Source organism: Oryctolagus cuniculus, chromosome 4, assembly GCF_964237555.1.
Source record: "Oryctolagus cuniculus chromosome 4, mOryCun1.1, whole genome shotgun sequence".
Classification (NCBI taxonomy): domain Eukaryota; kingdom Metazoa; phylum Chordata; class Mammalia; order Lagomorpha; family Leporidae; genus Oryctolagus; species Oryctolagus cuniculus.
This window is the reverse complement of record NC_091435.1, coordinates 150,504,317-150,519,021: the sequence shown is the minus strand read 5'-3', so window position 1 is coordinate 150,519,021 and position 14,705 is coordinate 150,504,317. Positions and strand designations below refer to the sequence as shown.

Here is a 14,705-nt window from a genome sequence, read left to right as displayed (position 1 = left end):
GCTGCCGCGGCCGGCGCGCTGTGACCGGCGCACTGCGCTGATCCGATGGCAGGAGCCAGGAGCCAGGTGCTTTTCCTGGTCTCCCATGGGGTGCAGGGCCCAAGCACCTGGGCCATCCTCCACTGCACTCCCTGGCCACAGCAGAGGGCTGGCCTGGAAGAGGGGCAACCGGGACAGAATCCGGCGCCCCGACCGGGACTAGAACCCGGTGTGCCGGCGCCGCTAGGCGGAGGATTAGCCTAGTGAGCCACGGCGCCGGCCTCCATAGGGCTTTTTAAAAATACCCTAATATCCCATTGACTTTACTCACAACAAAGTATTTTTGCTGAGCCCCTTGGAAAATTAATTTGTTCTTGAAAACACTGCCAACCACAGAAACAATGAATTGGCTTTGGATAACAGTGCTAAGGTGGGGGTGTGAAATGTAGACCAACCAGCCCGTTCTCTCTACAGGTGCCATCAACAGCTACCCCACGGATGATCTGAGAGCCAAGTGTGCAAATGTCACCTCCCCTGGTCCAGAAGGCGTTGACACAGAAGACACCATATTGTGAGTTGAGAAACTCAAGTTTGAGTAATGTTACAACTGGAAAAAGTCTTCAAGAACATAATTTGAAATGAGATATTTCAGTTTTCAAGATGCACATTTTCGGTCTATATGTGTGTAGGGGTATGTGTGTACTACCGGTGAGTGTGTCAGCACAGATTTGGAGTTCATTGCAACTGGAACATGACTATACTGGAAATAATCCTGCTTTCATTTCTCTGCCTTCACACAAAAGCCTCTCGTTAGCACCTCATTATTAACTGCACAAGGAGCCTCAAAAAAGTTCACGGAAAGTAGGATTAAAAGATAACTTTATTTTGGTGCAATTTTTAAAAAGTTCTTACCTAATGTTTTCATAATACACATTTTCTGTGAACCTTTTGAAGACCCCTCCCGTAGCAGGGCTGTCATATCCAATACTGAGAAAAGAAAAAACTTGTAACTTCAAGGGCTAGATGTAACAATTTTACTTTTTGTATAAAAACTTATTTATTATTCACAACCTGGTGTCGCTCCCCCTCTTCGTGGAGGAGCAACACAGGACCCTGCGCTGTTCTTTCGTCTGCTCGGCCCTCCCCGGGTTTGCTGCTGGTTCTTCCCGGGTTGGCTATTATCCCTTCCACCTCCGTGGAAGGGCAGTTCCCCCTGGCCACATTCCCCACTTCCGCAGGGGAGCGGCACACCGCCGGCCGGCTCTCTCGGGGGCTGCACAGGTGTTCCTCAGGTGCTCCCCCTAGATGTTCCTGGTGCATGCCGTCTCTCTCCTCTTTATAGTCCTCCTCCGCCAATCCTAACTCGGCTGCCCACACGCCGAGTACGCTGCTCTCCTCCAATCAGTAGCAAGTCCTACAGTTTATTGGTTGAACTGGAGGCAGCTGTGCGGAAGCTGTTTACTTCTCTCCCAACGCCATATTGTGGGAGAGCAGATGCATAGAATAAGTCTTAATTCCAGTAACTCAGTCCAGTCCGGGCTGCTCCCCACAACCTGGCTCAGTGCAGGTTGAAGGGAGGGGAGCAGGAGGTGGGTCCTGCTCCTTATTGTCATTTAGGCACTGTGGATTTGTCTGCAATACAGGTCTCCTAAATAGTTCTCCCAAACTCATTCCCTCCTCTGGCCCCGCTGCAGCCTGTGGGCAGAGAAGTGAGGGCAGCTGTGGGGGTTCAAGCAAGACAAGGACAGACAGATCTGTGTCTGTGCCTCCTTCATTGTCTCATTTGAGATGTAACATTTCTAGAGCAGAAGAAACACAGGAGAAAGAGAACATTTGCCAGTTAGAAAACAAAATGCATATAAATATTGGAAGGAAAGGTTCTTTCAGGGCTGATTTTGTAGACTACACCCCTAAGTACTCAATAAAAATTCAAAGTTGAAAATAATAACTGGTTTGGAATCCCACACCGCTGCCCCTTGAGTGGAGGTTCATCCACAAACTGAATTTGGCCCATCCTAATCCCACACATCAAGTGGGATCCTGTGATATCAGCAGGCTGTATTTACATTTAATCTTGCAAGGGACTTGGTCATCTAATTCTCCATCTCTTTTCTCCGTCACCTCAGACTCATCCCTGAGGTGTATGAAATCGAGAGAGAAGACGGTGGGCTGTTTGGTGAACCTGGTTCCCAGGAGCTGCGTCTCTTCGCATTAGGAAACAACCGGAGTAACGATGCCGAGACCACGACCGATCTGATCCAGAAGCTGTATTTGCTCTTTGCAACTGGGGAGGTGATGATGAAAGACAAGGATGAGGCACATTCAGAAGAAACTGCAGCCCCAGTGAACGATAAACAGCAAGACATAAAAGGTAACATTAGGTGCATCGGAGGTGAACACCCTGAAGTGCCTTTGTTTGGGTTCTTCCCTGATGAGAGGAGAGCCGTGTGGATTGACCCGCACAGGTGCAGCTACAGCCACAAGACAGGCATAGCAGAAGGGCTTATCATCCAAGACCCCAGGGCAGTCCCCCAAACAAGGAAGCAAGGGAGATGAAGTTCCAGACAGGCACAAAGGGGGTCACTTGTGTTGACGTAACTAAGCCGGAAGTAGAAATAAATACATGCTTGGTGTGGAGTCAGGGCACTGAGGAGGGAGAGGGCCACGAACAAGGACAGCAGGGCCCCAGCAGCAGAAGGAGGCCTGCGCCCTGCGTGCAGCCTGGTGGTCTGGCTGAGCCAGGAGCACAGCGTTTGGACACGAGGCTCTGCTCCCCTTTGGCTGCCTGGACGTTCCTGGTTTGAAGATGGGGTTGCCCGGCTGAACTCCAGCCCTGGCAGACCCTGGAAGGACAGGCTCCTGTGGTCCCACAGGCTGCGTGGAGGCAAGGGCAGCTTCTTACACTGAGTGTGGAGGTGGTCCTAGACCTACAGCCACAGAGGAAATAGGAGATGGAAAACAGGATGTTACCATCAGCCCTAGAAAAGCAATGCATAGCCCTTTCTGTACCCCAAAATCATGTGGGGAATTATTTTAAATCAGTAGTCCTGGGTATATGTGCATTTCCAGTGGCCCAGCAATTTTACTCCACCACAAGTCATGTACGAGAAGGATGGAAACAACAGCACTATTTATGGAGGTCTCAAAGTGAGAACAAGAATGCCATAAAGCACAACTGAGAAATAAATGCTATGAAATACTTATGGTAGGCATGTATGCTTCAAAACAACATAGCTATAGATACTAAAATAAATATTAACATAGAAGAAGCTAGATATATATACATACATAGAATTTAAAATCTGGACATAATTATAGAATTAGCAAGATATATAGATAGAGAACCAAGTTAACAACATGATGGAAAGCAAGAGAAGTGAAGAGAGTAGAAATATATTGACAATGGAGAGAGGTGACGAAGTATAAGAAAATGAAGACTGGATATTAGTATGATGCAAATTCTGGTCCCAGGCCAGATGGAATAAGCCCTCCCCACCTCAGACTCCCATTGATTGCAACAGAAAGTCCTGGGAGGAACACAAAACGCAACTACATGGGATTCGGAAAAAGCGGGTAACACATTGTGAGGGGGGTGAGTTCCCCGTTTTCTTCAGGGGCTCCTTGCTTAGCACTGTCTCTGTGCTAGCAGTGCAGTGGTGGCCAGCGCTCAACAGAAATCCCATCTCTGTAACCAGAAGAACTAAGAAGATGGACCCCGCGTTTGAGGACAATAGAAGACATCTCCATGTTTTCCTCCAAAGGCGGGCAGCAGTTGGGAGCTGAGTGGAAGGCTAGACAGCTAACACGAAAGAGGAAGCTTGTCTTCCTGGCTACAGGCACTGGGAAGAGAGGCCCTGTGTGAGGAACCCCAGAGAAAAGGGAGCTGGAGGAGGGGATCCTCTAATTGTAATTAGGGGAACTGCAGAAGCCCTGGGCTCTCCCCTAACTGTCCATGGATAAGGAAGATCCTAAACAGGATGGCAGAGGCTTGGCAAACTCCATTGCAACTGGAACCACTGCCTACAGGAGGCAGCACTCACAGGAGAGAAGTCTGGGTGGATTGTCTCCTAAAACAAATAAGCAGCTTTAACTTTCATAACAGGACTTGGAGTCCGTACAGCATGATATCCAAAGTGTCCAGGATACAGTCCAAGATGTTGCAGCTTACAGAGAACCAGAAGATGTGAACAATCCTCAGAGGAAAAAAACAGTGGAATGGACAGTGCCAACCTCGAGCTAACTCAGATGTAATATCAGTCAGACACGACAGCAGCTCTCGTAACTGTGCTCCATGAGGTAGAGGCAAACACCTTGAAATGAATGGAAAGATAGACATTCTTGGCAGAGAGTGAGACAAAAAAAAGGAAGGAAGGAAGGAAGGAAGGAAGGAAGGAAGGAAGGAAGGAAGGAAGGAAGGAAGGAAGGAAGGAAGAACCAAAGGAGATTTTAGGAGCAAAAAAGAAAAAAATCACAGTATCCAAAGAAAACCATATTCCTAATATAAAGCATCATTTTAAATTTTAGTTTTAAAATTTCACTAAATGAACTCCATGGCAGAGTGAAGATAACAGAGAGACAGGGCCCGTGAACTTAAGATTAATTATACAAACTGAAGAGAGAAGAGACACTGAGGAACAAATCAACAGAGCCCCCGAGACTCGTGGAACAATATCAAAAAGCCTAATATTCATTTCATCGGAATTCCATGAGGAAAGTAGAAAGAAATTTATGCAGGGAAAAATATTTGAAGAAATAATGATCCAAAACTTCCCAAAGTTGGTAAAAAAAATACATGAATTTACAGTTTTAAAAGCTCAAAAAAGTTCCTACAGAGACTCATCGTAATCAGATTATTGAAAACAAAGGAAAAATCTTGAAGCAACTGGAGAAAAACTATGTTTCAATAGAAAGGTACAAGCGTACAAATGGTCATGGATTTCTCATCAGAAGCCATGGAGCTCAGAAGACAATGGAAGGATTTTTTTTTCTTTAAAGTGCTGAAGGAAAAGAACTATGAACACAGAATTTTATATTCAGTACAAACATCCTTCCAGAATGAAGGCCAACTAATGACTTCTCAGATGAAGGAAAATGGAGAGAACTTGTGACCAGCACAGCTGGGAGAAATATGATCTGAGAGCCAGGGGACGGGGGTGGACTGAGGGAGACAAACCGGGCAGCTGACACTGAGATGGGACAGGAGCAGGAGCCAAGTGAGGGATTGGAGAGGAGGCTGGCTGAGCCAGAGAGACTGGGGACGCTGACCCAACTCAGCCAGGGACACAGCGGGCCCGTCTCCAGGGTGATTCCATACACACGATCTCCCTGGATTCCCTCCAAAGTCCTGTGTGGGAGACGAATCAACGTCTCTTCCGTGCAAGTGGAGAAACCGAGGCTTCGCGGAGATGTAGTACCAGCCTTGCTGGGGCTTGAGTCTCATTTAGGGGACTTGCCCGGCAGCTTGAGGGAGGAGTCGAGGGAAGACCAGGGACAGAGAGGGTGAGTGTAAGAGGGGAGGACCTCAGCTGCTTGGGCTGTCGTAGAAAATACAGGGATGGGGTGGTTAAGCCATCACAGTGGCGGGGCTGGAAATCGGAGATGAAGGTACAGTGTGCAGGCTTCCTGATGAGGGGTCTTTTCCCAGCCCACAGGCAGCTGCCTCCTGTGTCCCCTTGTGGCAGAGAGAGGGCCGTGGGATCTCTTCTGCCTCTTAGAAGCTCCCCACTTCTATCAGATCAGCACCCCACCCTCTGGCTCAACATAAGAACTTGGGGGTAGGGGCACGCAATTCAGTCAGTCCCTGGGTACAATTAATAAGGTAATTGCAGGAAAGGACTCTGTAAATCAGTGGTTCCCAAGCTGGTCTATGCTGTAGAGTCACCTGGATGTTTTTGGAGAAGTTCAAAGTCTATCCCACACTCCACATCAGTTCTATTCTCTGCGGGTGAGACACAGGCACCAGTAGTTTTTGAAGCTCCTCGGGTGATCGGAATGTACATTAATCTGATTTATCCAATCCTGTTAGAGATTTCCAGATGATTTGGTACTGCAAATAAAGTTGGTGGAATCAAAAGAACTTCTATCCAGTGAGCATTACAATACTTTTCTTGTTTATTATTATTTTCATGATTTCTTTCCTCCAAGAGATTTTCTGCATTTTTCTATGGTAATTATGTGTCATACCTTTAAAATTAAATCATATCCTTAGTCCTCTTGCTAGAGATTTCCAGCCAACAGCTTGCTTTGGCGATGTTAGGCCAGGCTTGTTCCACAGAGCTGCTACAGAACACTTCGGAAAATGTTTGATTTTTTTTCTTGGAACCATGGGAGCTTAGAATTTGAAAGTTAGAATGACTTTGGAAGTCACTGAGTTGTTGTGTGTGTTTTTACAGACAAGGAGGCAGAAGCTGTAGACATTTGAAACTGAATTATCTAAGAATGTTCACAGCACCCAGGGCAATATTGCTTGCCACAGTAATTGATTCTCTATAATTATGTTTGCAGAAGCTCACCATTCATGAGGCCATGAAAAGGAGGTCGTAAAACCTGACTCTGGGTTGTTGAAAGATTAGTCACAATACATGTAAATCTCAAGTACACCCTGTGCCTCCGGTATAAACAGCTAGGGTTATCTCTATGTGAATCAACCAAGTCAGGCAATTAGAGTATATTTGACAATGAAAAATCAAAATCCATTGAGAATTATCAGCCTTTATGTTGGTTTGCTTACCTCATTTTCTTTTCACCTGCCCACTTAGAATTTCCATGTTTAACATGTACTTAATAGATAGTTTTCTGTTTTCTCTTTAAAATGTACATTTGCAAGATTTTAAGGTGGATTTTTAAAGCATAGCTAACATCTCTTTTCCCTTTTTGCCAACCCTGGGCTAGGGTCTTTATTTTTCCAACATCAAGCGTAGTGTTTAACAAGGTGTGATTCCTGGACCAGTAACAACACCATATGAAGGGGCGCCGGATTCTTTCCCTGTTGCCCCTCTTCCAGGCCAGCTCTCTGCTGTGGCCAGGGAAGGCAGTGGAGGATGGCCCAAGTGCTTGGGCCCTGCACCCCATGGGAGACCAGGAGAAGCACCTGGCTCCTGCCTTCGGATCAGCGCGGTGCACTGGCCGCAGCGCGCCAGCCGTGGCGGCCATTGGAGGGTGAACCAACGGCAAAAGGAAGACCTTTCTCTCTGTCTCTCTGTCTTTCACTATCCACTCTGCCTGTCAAAAAAAAAAAATATTATGAGAAGCCATTAGAAATCAGACCTTCAGCATGAGAACCCCTGCAACTGGAGATCCAGACAATTCTGACACAGGCTAGAGTTTGAAAACATTGCCTAGTGTTAACAGGTATTTAGCCTAAGTCAGCTTTCTTTAATGAAGTTCCTTTCACTGGATATAAATAAATATGTGGGGGAAAATCATTTTCCTAGCAATCATTGATAAGTGGTGTGAGGACTTTTCATCATGTTTAATGGACCAAGTCACAGTGAGTCTGGGAGAGCCACTGTAGGCAAAGCAGTCTGACCACAGGCTCATACCAGGGGACTTCACATAGGGCTAGTGTTTTGGGAAACAGCAGCTTAAAGAGCAAATCCTGGGGCCACACACAGGTTTGAGTCTATTTCTGCAGTTACTGGTCAGCCGATCTTGGGTGTGTCACTCCACCTTCCCTCATCCATAAAATGGGCTAATTCATGTGAGCTGTAGATCAACGCGGAGTGCTTCAAACAGCACACTTAGCAAAGAGGAAAAGCTTACAAATGTTAGGTACTCTTTCAGTTATGGTCATGATGATGGTGGTGATGACAGATAGTATTAGAGGAGATGGCCAAGGCAGAAAAGGCATTAGAGGGGGAATGAGGAGACCCAGGTGCTGGATTTCCGTCTGTCACTAACTGGCTTTGTGATTTCAGACTTGCCAGTTTGCTCTTGTCCTCAACCTTCCTATTGGTCTAATAAGGGGCTTGGGCAAAGTCAGTGGTTTCATGCTAGAGTGTAGGTACTACAGCACATGCCAGGCACACAGACCTTCCAGCGCACAAATTTCTCTTTCTTAAAGATAGATTTACCAACTTATTTATTTGAAAGCTAGAGTTATATAGAGAGTTATATATATCTGGGTTTCCCACATGGACAGCAGGGGCCCAAGCACTTGGGGCATCTTCAGCTGCTTTTCCACGTGCATTAACAGGGAGCTGGATCTGAAGTAGAGCAGCTGGGACTCGAACCCATATGGGATGCTGGCATTGCAGGCAGTGGCTTAACCTGCTGTACCACAATACCAGTCTTCAATGCATGGATTTCTAAAAGCTGGTCCTAAAGGGCTGTCTCTACCCAAGGATGCATTTATGCATTTGTGTCTGCAAGGGGACTTCCTTTCCTCCATCCCCTTTTGCAAATGCAGATGGTTGGCCTGTCATTCTGAATTGGATTAAGGTGCTTTGCCCCAGGCTCAAAACCCTGCTAAGGAGGCGTGGGTGTTGGAGTGGGGCTTTTTTTTTTTTTTTTTTTTTTTTTTTTTTTTTTTTTTTGACAGGCAGAGTGGACAGTGTGAGAGAGAGAGAGAGAGAGACAGAGAGAAAGGTCTTCCTTTTGCCGTTGGTTCACCCTCCAATGGCCGCCACGGCTGGCGCGCTGCGGCCAGTGCACCACGCTGATCCAATGGCAGGAGCTTATCCTGGTCTCCCATGGGATGCAGGGCCCAAGCACTTGGGCCATTCTCCACTGCCTTCCCCAGCCACAGCAGAGAGCTGGCCTGGAAGAGGGGCAACTGGGACAGAATCTGGTGCCCCGACCGGGACTAGAACCCGGTGTGCCGGCGCCGCAAGGCAGAGGACTAGCCTAGTGAGCCACGGCGCTGGCGAGGCTTGCCTTTTTAAAATATTGGATCTATAGCCTCCTTCAGTCAAAACGCCACCAGCACAGGAAAAGCTCCAGTCTTTTCCATCCTATACATATAGCCATTTGGTAAGGTTGGAAATGCATTTTCAGGTGCATTTGTCAGAAATAACAAAATGTTATTTTGTGATATTTCTATGACTGGGTAACAGCTTCTCTTTCAAAGGGTAAAATCCTTTGAAAGATTCCTGGGTGATTTTTAACATACAACGCAGAATCCAAAGAATTATTTGACATTGCTATGATAAAATTCTTTCAAAACCCATCTATCTATGCAAATACTATTTATCAGTGCTCAAATCTGTAAAATGAATAGAATTTCTACTAAACTTTATCACACCTAACAATAAATAGTAATAAGTAAAAATAATTCTGAGATGCTATCTATCTCACTAATACGTGCATTTCCAATACAGATATTAATTTTTTGACTTTATGGGATTACCAAAATTTAAATATGAATATTGTTTTGATATATTATAATAATTCATCTGGAAAAATTTTAACCTGTGGAAGTTTATAATCCTAGGAAATAAAAGACATACATTTAAATAGGCACATTTATTCTGCAGAGAATTATGACCGGGCAAACAATACAAGCATTTAAAGCACATAAGTATATTACAGTAAGAATGAACCTTTTTTGAGGAAATGGAAATTTAAATTTAGGGTGGGAAATAAACACTATAAAATATCTCCCTTTTGCACATGAGAATGCCTATATTTATTAGAAGTCTTCAAAAGGTTCATGGAACTGCATATTACCAAAAAATAATGCATGGATTTCCAAAGTTTGAACCTTTTTGAAGTGTCTTCATATTTTAAATGCATAATGGTAGCATTGATTAACTTTGATTCTGAAATTCCACCGGGTAAGTTAAAACTGTGCAAGTTTTCTTTTTAAATGTGAACTTTTGAAATTTTAATTTTAAGTTAAAACTGTGGAAGTTTTCTTTTTAAATGTGAATTTTAAATGTGTAATTACATCACAAATTAAATCTTTTTCTACTACTTAATCTCATCTTGAAAAAAGAATGTAGATGTTAACTTTAGAATGTGCATGAGTTTTTACCACTGAGGGGGAGTAGGCAGCAAAAGTGAAGACAACTTGGCCAGAGCTTCCCTAAGATTCTGCCTCGGTCAGCTTCCCCCAAAGCCAGCCTCCAGCTGAGAATTTGTGTGCGGGTGATTTATGGAGCAAGTGCCCACACACAAGAACCCTAAGGGAATGAAAGAAGCAAGAGAAGGGAGAAGCCAAACAGGGCTGTCGTCTCCGGCCAAGCCCCATAGAGGGCAGCTTCAGCCTGAGCCTTCCAGGAGGCTGGGTGTTCCCTCCTAGATCACTCACGGGAGGAGCTGCCTTGGGGGAAGTACCCCAGTAGCTCCACAGCGTCTCTCCAAAGGTGCTGCCGTGGGGAGCTCACTTGGCATGTGGGCAGGGTGCAGACAGGGGACATGGAGTAGAAAGAGGAATATTGTCCTAGCAAGTATCGCTAAAAAAAAAAAAAAAAAATCAGATTTTGAGCAAATGCTGACATTGTCCGCTGTACCTGCTTTCAAGAACCTGTCAAGTAGTATCACTATTACATTTCCTAAGCGGGAAATTTTAGATCATGGCTGTAGGTTGATACCAATGTATTGCAGGGAGAAGTACATCTATAGTTTGCTGATCTGTCACTCATTTACATCTCTTGCCACAGCACTTTGAATGGGATTTCATTTTGGCTATGAAGGATGACAACGACTACTTGTGTTTGTTTCCCATGTGGTATATAAAGGAGAATGCAATGCTGTTTACTAATACAATGGTATTTACATTTTGCAGATGGTGAGGACATAAGATGATCATAGCAGAAAAGAAGCCAGTGCCTCCACTGCCATGTTCCAGTGTGTTCCATGTGGTTCCAATCAGGAAGCGTGAAGCATCCCCTAGAGGTGGAGCAGTGAGTGGCAGGAAGGCTTAATGAAAACAATTTGCTAATAACATGCTAAATGTGTTCTCTGGGTCAAATCTGAGGGAGAGGCATTTCCCAGTGAAGACATCAATGGGCACACTGGAGAAACCAGGAATGATTTCATTTTGCCTGAGATTAAGAAAACGGACCTTGAATAATTAATGGGATCGTTTCTTTGACAGCTTTGCATGATTCAGGCACTAATTTTGGTTCTGTATCCATGTCATCATTTTCAGCTCCTTTCCATCTCAAATTGGACTCTTGAGTAAAAAGCATTTGGGTTACAATTTCAGAGGACTGTCTCCTACTCATTCACAGAATTAGAAACCCATCCTCCGGTCTTTGGTTCTGCACGCGTCGTCTTGAGACCCGCTGGCCAGGCTGCTCCCACCCATGCTCCCTACGCTCTTCTAGGATATTTGCAAAAGAGCAGAAATCATGAGGAAGAAAAAAGCAAGGAACAGCCAACTATGAACTACTATTTTGTGCTGTGGTCATTTGCTTCACATCTTAGCATGCTTAGCTCTGTGTGTACTTTATTTTTGCTGCCAAAAGAATTATGGAAAAAGCATGAATATCTTTTATGACCAGAGTTCCTGGGAAGTGCAGTGTAAGGAGAGGTAATTTTTAAAATAAAAGCAAGTCCGACTTGGAAACTTGTTCTGTTCATTTTTATTTAATTGTTGTCTACCCTAAACCCCATTAGAATATCAGGGCAAGACTAAATACATCTGCAAAATATGCATAGAATGTAAAATAAGGCAATAGTGTGAATTTGTTTTAAAAGTCATTCAATTCACTTAAGACACCAGGTAATCTCTGTTTCATAAAATAATGACTGTGTTAATGAGATGGTAATACAGGCAGCTTTGTGCTTCTTCCTCATAATTTTCTTTCATGTTCCTGTTGTTCCATGGGTAATTTAAAGTAATTCGATCAGTAAATTCTGGGTTGTCAGGATTTGGGGAAGTAGCTATTTATTGCTCTGTGGGAAGTTTTAAGGTAAGTTCTACTCATTTAATAATTTTTCCCCCTAAGAACCGTGTGTGTGTGTGTGTGTGTGTGTGTGTGTAGTATAAGCATAAGAATACATCAGATCCCCAGATAAGAAAGTGACAGAGGTAATCAAGAATGTGAAGGCACGGGGATTCACAGTGTGCAGATGGGAACAGTAATTGTTACTTTGAAAAGCACTTCACCAACATTGAATTCGACTGATGATGCACATACTGTAGTGATATAGGCCAGCAGATAGGATGAAATGGATTAGGTTTGTGAGCTGGAGACCATGCCCCCCTGTGTGAACTTATGCCCCTACCTGCCCTCACCTGTATGCCCACCTGCCAATCAGACTATGTAACCACTTCCCTTTGGGAGTAAATAAAAGGCCTGGAGCACAGTGGGCCCCCTCCTTGTTGTCCCCCGCCATCGGGCACGTGGCCTTTTGGCTGGCCTCTCTTTGCTTTCCTGCTGTTCTCATAGTCAAACACCTTGCTCCACGTGGCTCCTGGCCTGCTCTCTGCCTGGTATGGACCCAGCTTAGCTTCTAGACTTCTTTCTCCCCTAAATAAAGCAATCACCCTTCTGTGCATTTCTCTCACTGAATAAAACGCTTAAAACTCACCATGTAGCCTGGTTTATTTTGAGCCAATATTCAGAATTTTTATCTGAATAGATGGCAAGAACCCACAAAATTATCCATATTAAAATTATCAATAAGGCTGGACCATATCACTAGAACCACGCAACCCCACTGCCAGACCTAAATAGCTATGTGAGAGCAGCTGTCACATGTGTACACAAAGAACCAAACACAGACAGGCTCAGGGCAGCATTGTCTGTTTCGGTGAAGAGTTAAATCTGACATGAAGGTCCTAACGTAGTGCACCTATACAATGGCAGTGAATTGGTGAACTGGAGCTGCTTCTAGAAACATGGGCAAATCTCAGGGATGAAACTGAATGGGAGAAAGTTGCAGAAGGATACATTTATACAACATTGTGACATCATTTATACAACAGTCTACAACCTGGGGATCAATAGTATGGATGATGTGTGACTCCTGACAGCTGTATAAGAACATAAAGGCATACAGAAGGATGCCAAACTCTTAATTCAAGACAGTGGTTCTTGTTCACTGGGGAGAGGTATGCAAGGGTCCAGTTGTCATTCAATGTTTGCATTCTTTTTTTTTTTTTTTTTTTTTTTTTTGACAGGCAGAGTGGACAGTGAGAGAGAGAGACAGAGAGAAAGGTCTTCCTTTACCGTTGGTTCACCCTCCAATGGCCGCCACAGCTGGCGCGCTGCGGCCAGTGCACTGCGCTGATCCGATGGCAGGAGCCAGGTGCTTCTCCTGGTCTCCCATGGGGTGCAGGGCCCAAGCACTTGGGCCATCCTCCACTGCACTCCCGGGCCACAGCAGAGAGCTGGACAGGAAGAGGGGCAACCGGGACAGAATCCGGCGCCCCGACCGGGACTAGAACCCGGTGTGCTGGCGCCGCTAGGTGGAGGATTAGCCTATTGAGCCACGGCGCCGGCCTGCATTCTTTTTAAAACAAATTTTATTTGAAAAGCAGACACACACACACACACACACACACACACACACACATACACGGAGAGGGAGAGAAGGGGAAAGGGAGAGCTCCAATCCACTGATTTACTCTCCAAATGCCTGCAATAACCAGGGCTGGGTCAGGACGAAGGCAGAAGCCCGGAACTCAATCCAGGTCTCCCATGTGGATGGCAGGGACACAACGGCTTGAGCCATCACCTGCTACTTCCTAGGGAATGCATTAGCAGGAAGCTGAGTCGGGAGCTGGGGCTGAGACTTAAACCCAGGTACTCTGAGATGGGGTGCAGGTGCCCCAGTAGGAGTCTTAATGAAGACCAAACACTTGTCCCCTGTCTTGCTTGATTTCTTAAGCTTGGGGATGAAAATGCACATTCTTTATTTAATCATGTATATATTTTGGATGCCTGACATGTCCTAATTTTAGAAACACTACCTCAAATCATAAAAAAGTAAATGATAGACTTACGTAAATCTTTAGGCTACATCCAGAACCATGTTAGGAATTGTGAGATCTAAAGAATAGACAACTCTCTTCACCCTTAGGGAGTTTGTAGAGAGTGAAGATCAGAGTTAGGTGACTTCTAGGATAGTGGAACTCATCCTCCTGGCTGGTGTGTCACACAACACTGATCTATGCATAAAATTAGTGTCAGTTACCACTGGTGGACATTGCTTTTTGGTTTGAGTGATTGTTGGAAGTTGTGTCCACTTTGCTGCGGCTCAGAGACCAGAGGGGTGATACAGACATTGTGTCACGATAAGCTTAGTGGGGGGCTTGTGGACAGGAGTGTTACATATGCCATCATTCATGGCAAATGCATAACACTTGAATGCATGTGGAGGGTCCAAAAAAGTCCAAACCCAACAGAGGAGATTCTCCTTGGGATGATAACAACACAGTGCCAAGGGAGGCGAGCGACTGCTTTGGAAATCAGAGAAGGGAAATTCACGTGCGATTTCAACGGTGGGAGAAGATTTCAAGGAATCACCAGGGGACTTTATGAAGCTCAGCTTCTGATGGGAACTTTGCTCACATTTCCAGCCTATTGTTTTCCCACTGCAAGGCATTTCTTCCTTGAGGCTGATTGTCACCTGCTTAGGGACACCTCCTAAACTGGGCAAGGGAACCCCACCCCACTGTGTGTTCTTCTAGCCCCTGGATCTGTCCCTCTGGGTCCTCCCTAGAGAGGATAACAGTGTGACTTTTCATTATCCCCAAGAGGCAGTGAAGTATGCACTTGGGATGTTCATCTATGCACCCCCAATACCCAGGATAGGCTTGGCATCACAAAGGC

At 45.2% G+C, this 14,705-nt stretch overlaps 1 protein-coding gene across 1 annotated transcript in view; it reads left to right on the top strand.

The window, feature by feature from the left end:
* Positions 1-11,491, top strand: part of COL6A5 (collagen type VI alpha 5 chain) — a 137,028-nt gene extending 125,537 nt beyond the window's left edge. Inside the window, exons 39-41 of the mRNA XM_017346727.3 lie at positions 454-550; positions 2,106-2,350; positions 10,706-11,491. Of these exons, the coding sequence (XP_017202216.2) occupies positions 454-550; positions 2,106-2,350; positions 10,706-10,725 (362 nt within the window). The 3' untranslated portion in view covers positions 10,726-11,491. The remainder of the gene's footprint in view (positions 1-453; positions 551-2,105; positions 2,351-10,705) is intronic.
* Positions 11,492-14,705: the final 3,214 nt, after the last annotated feature.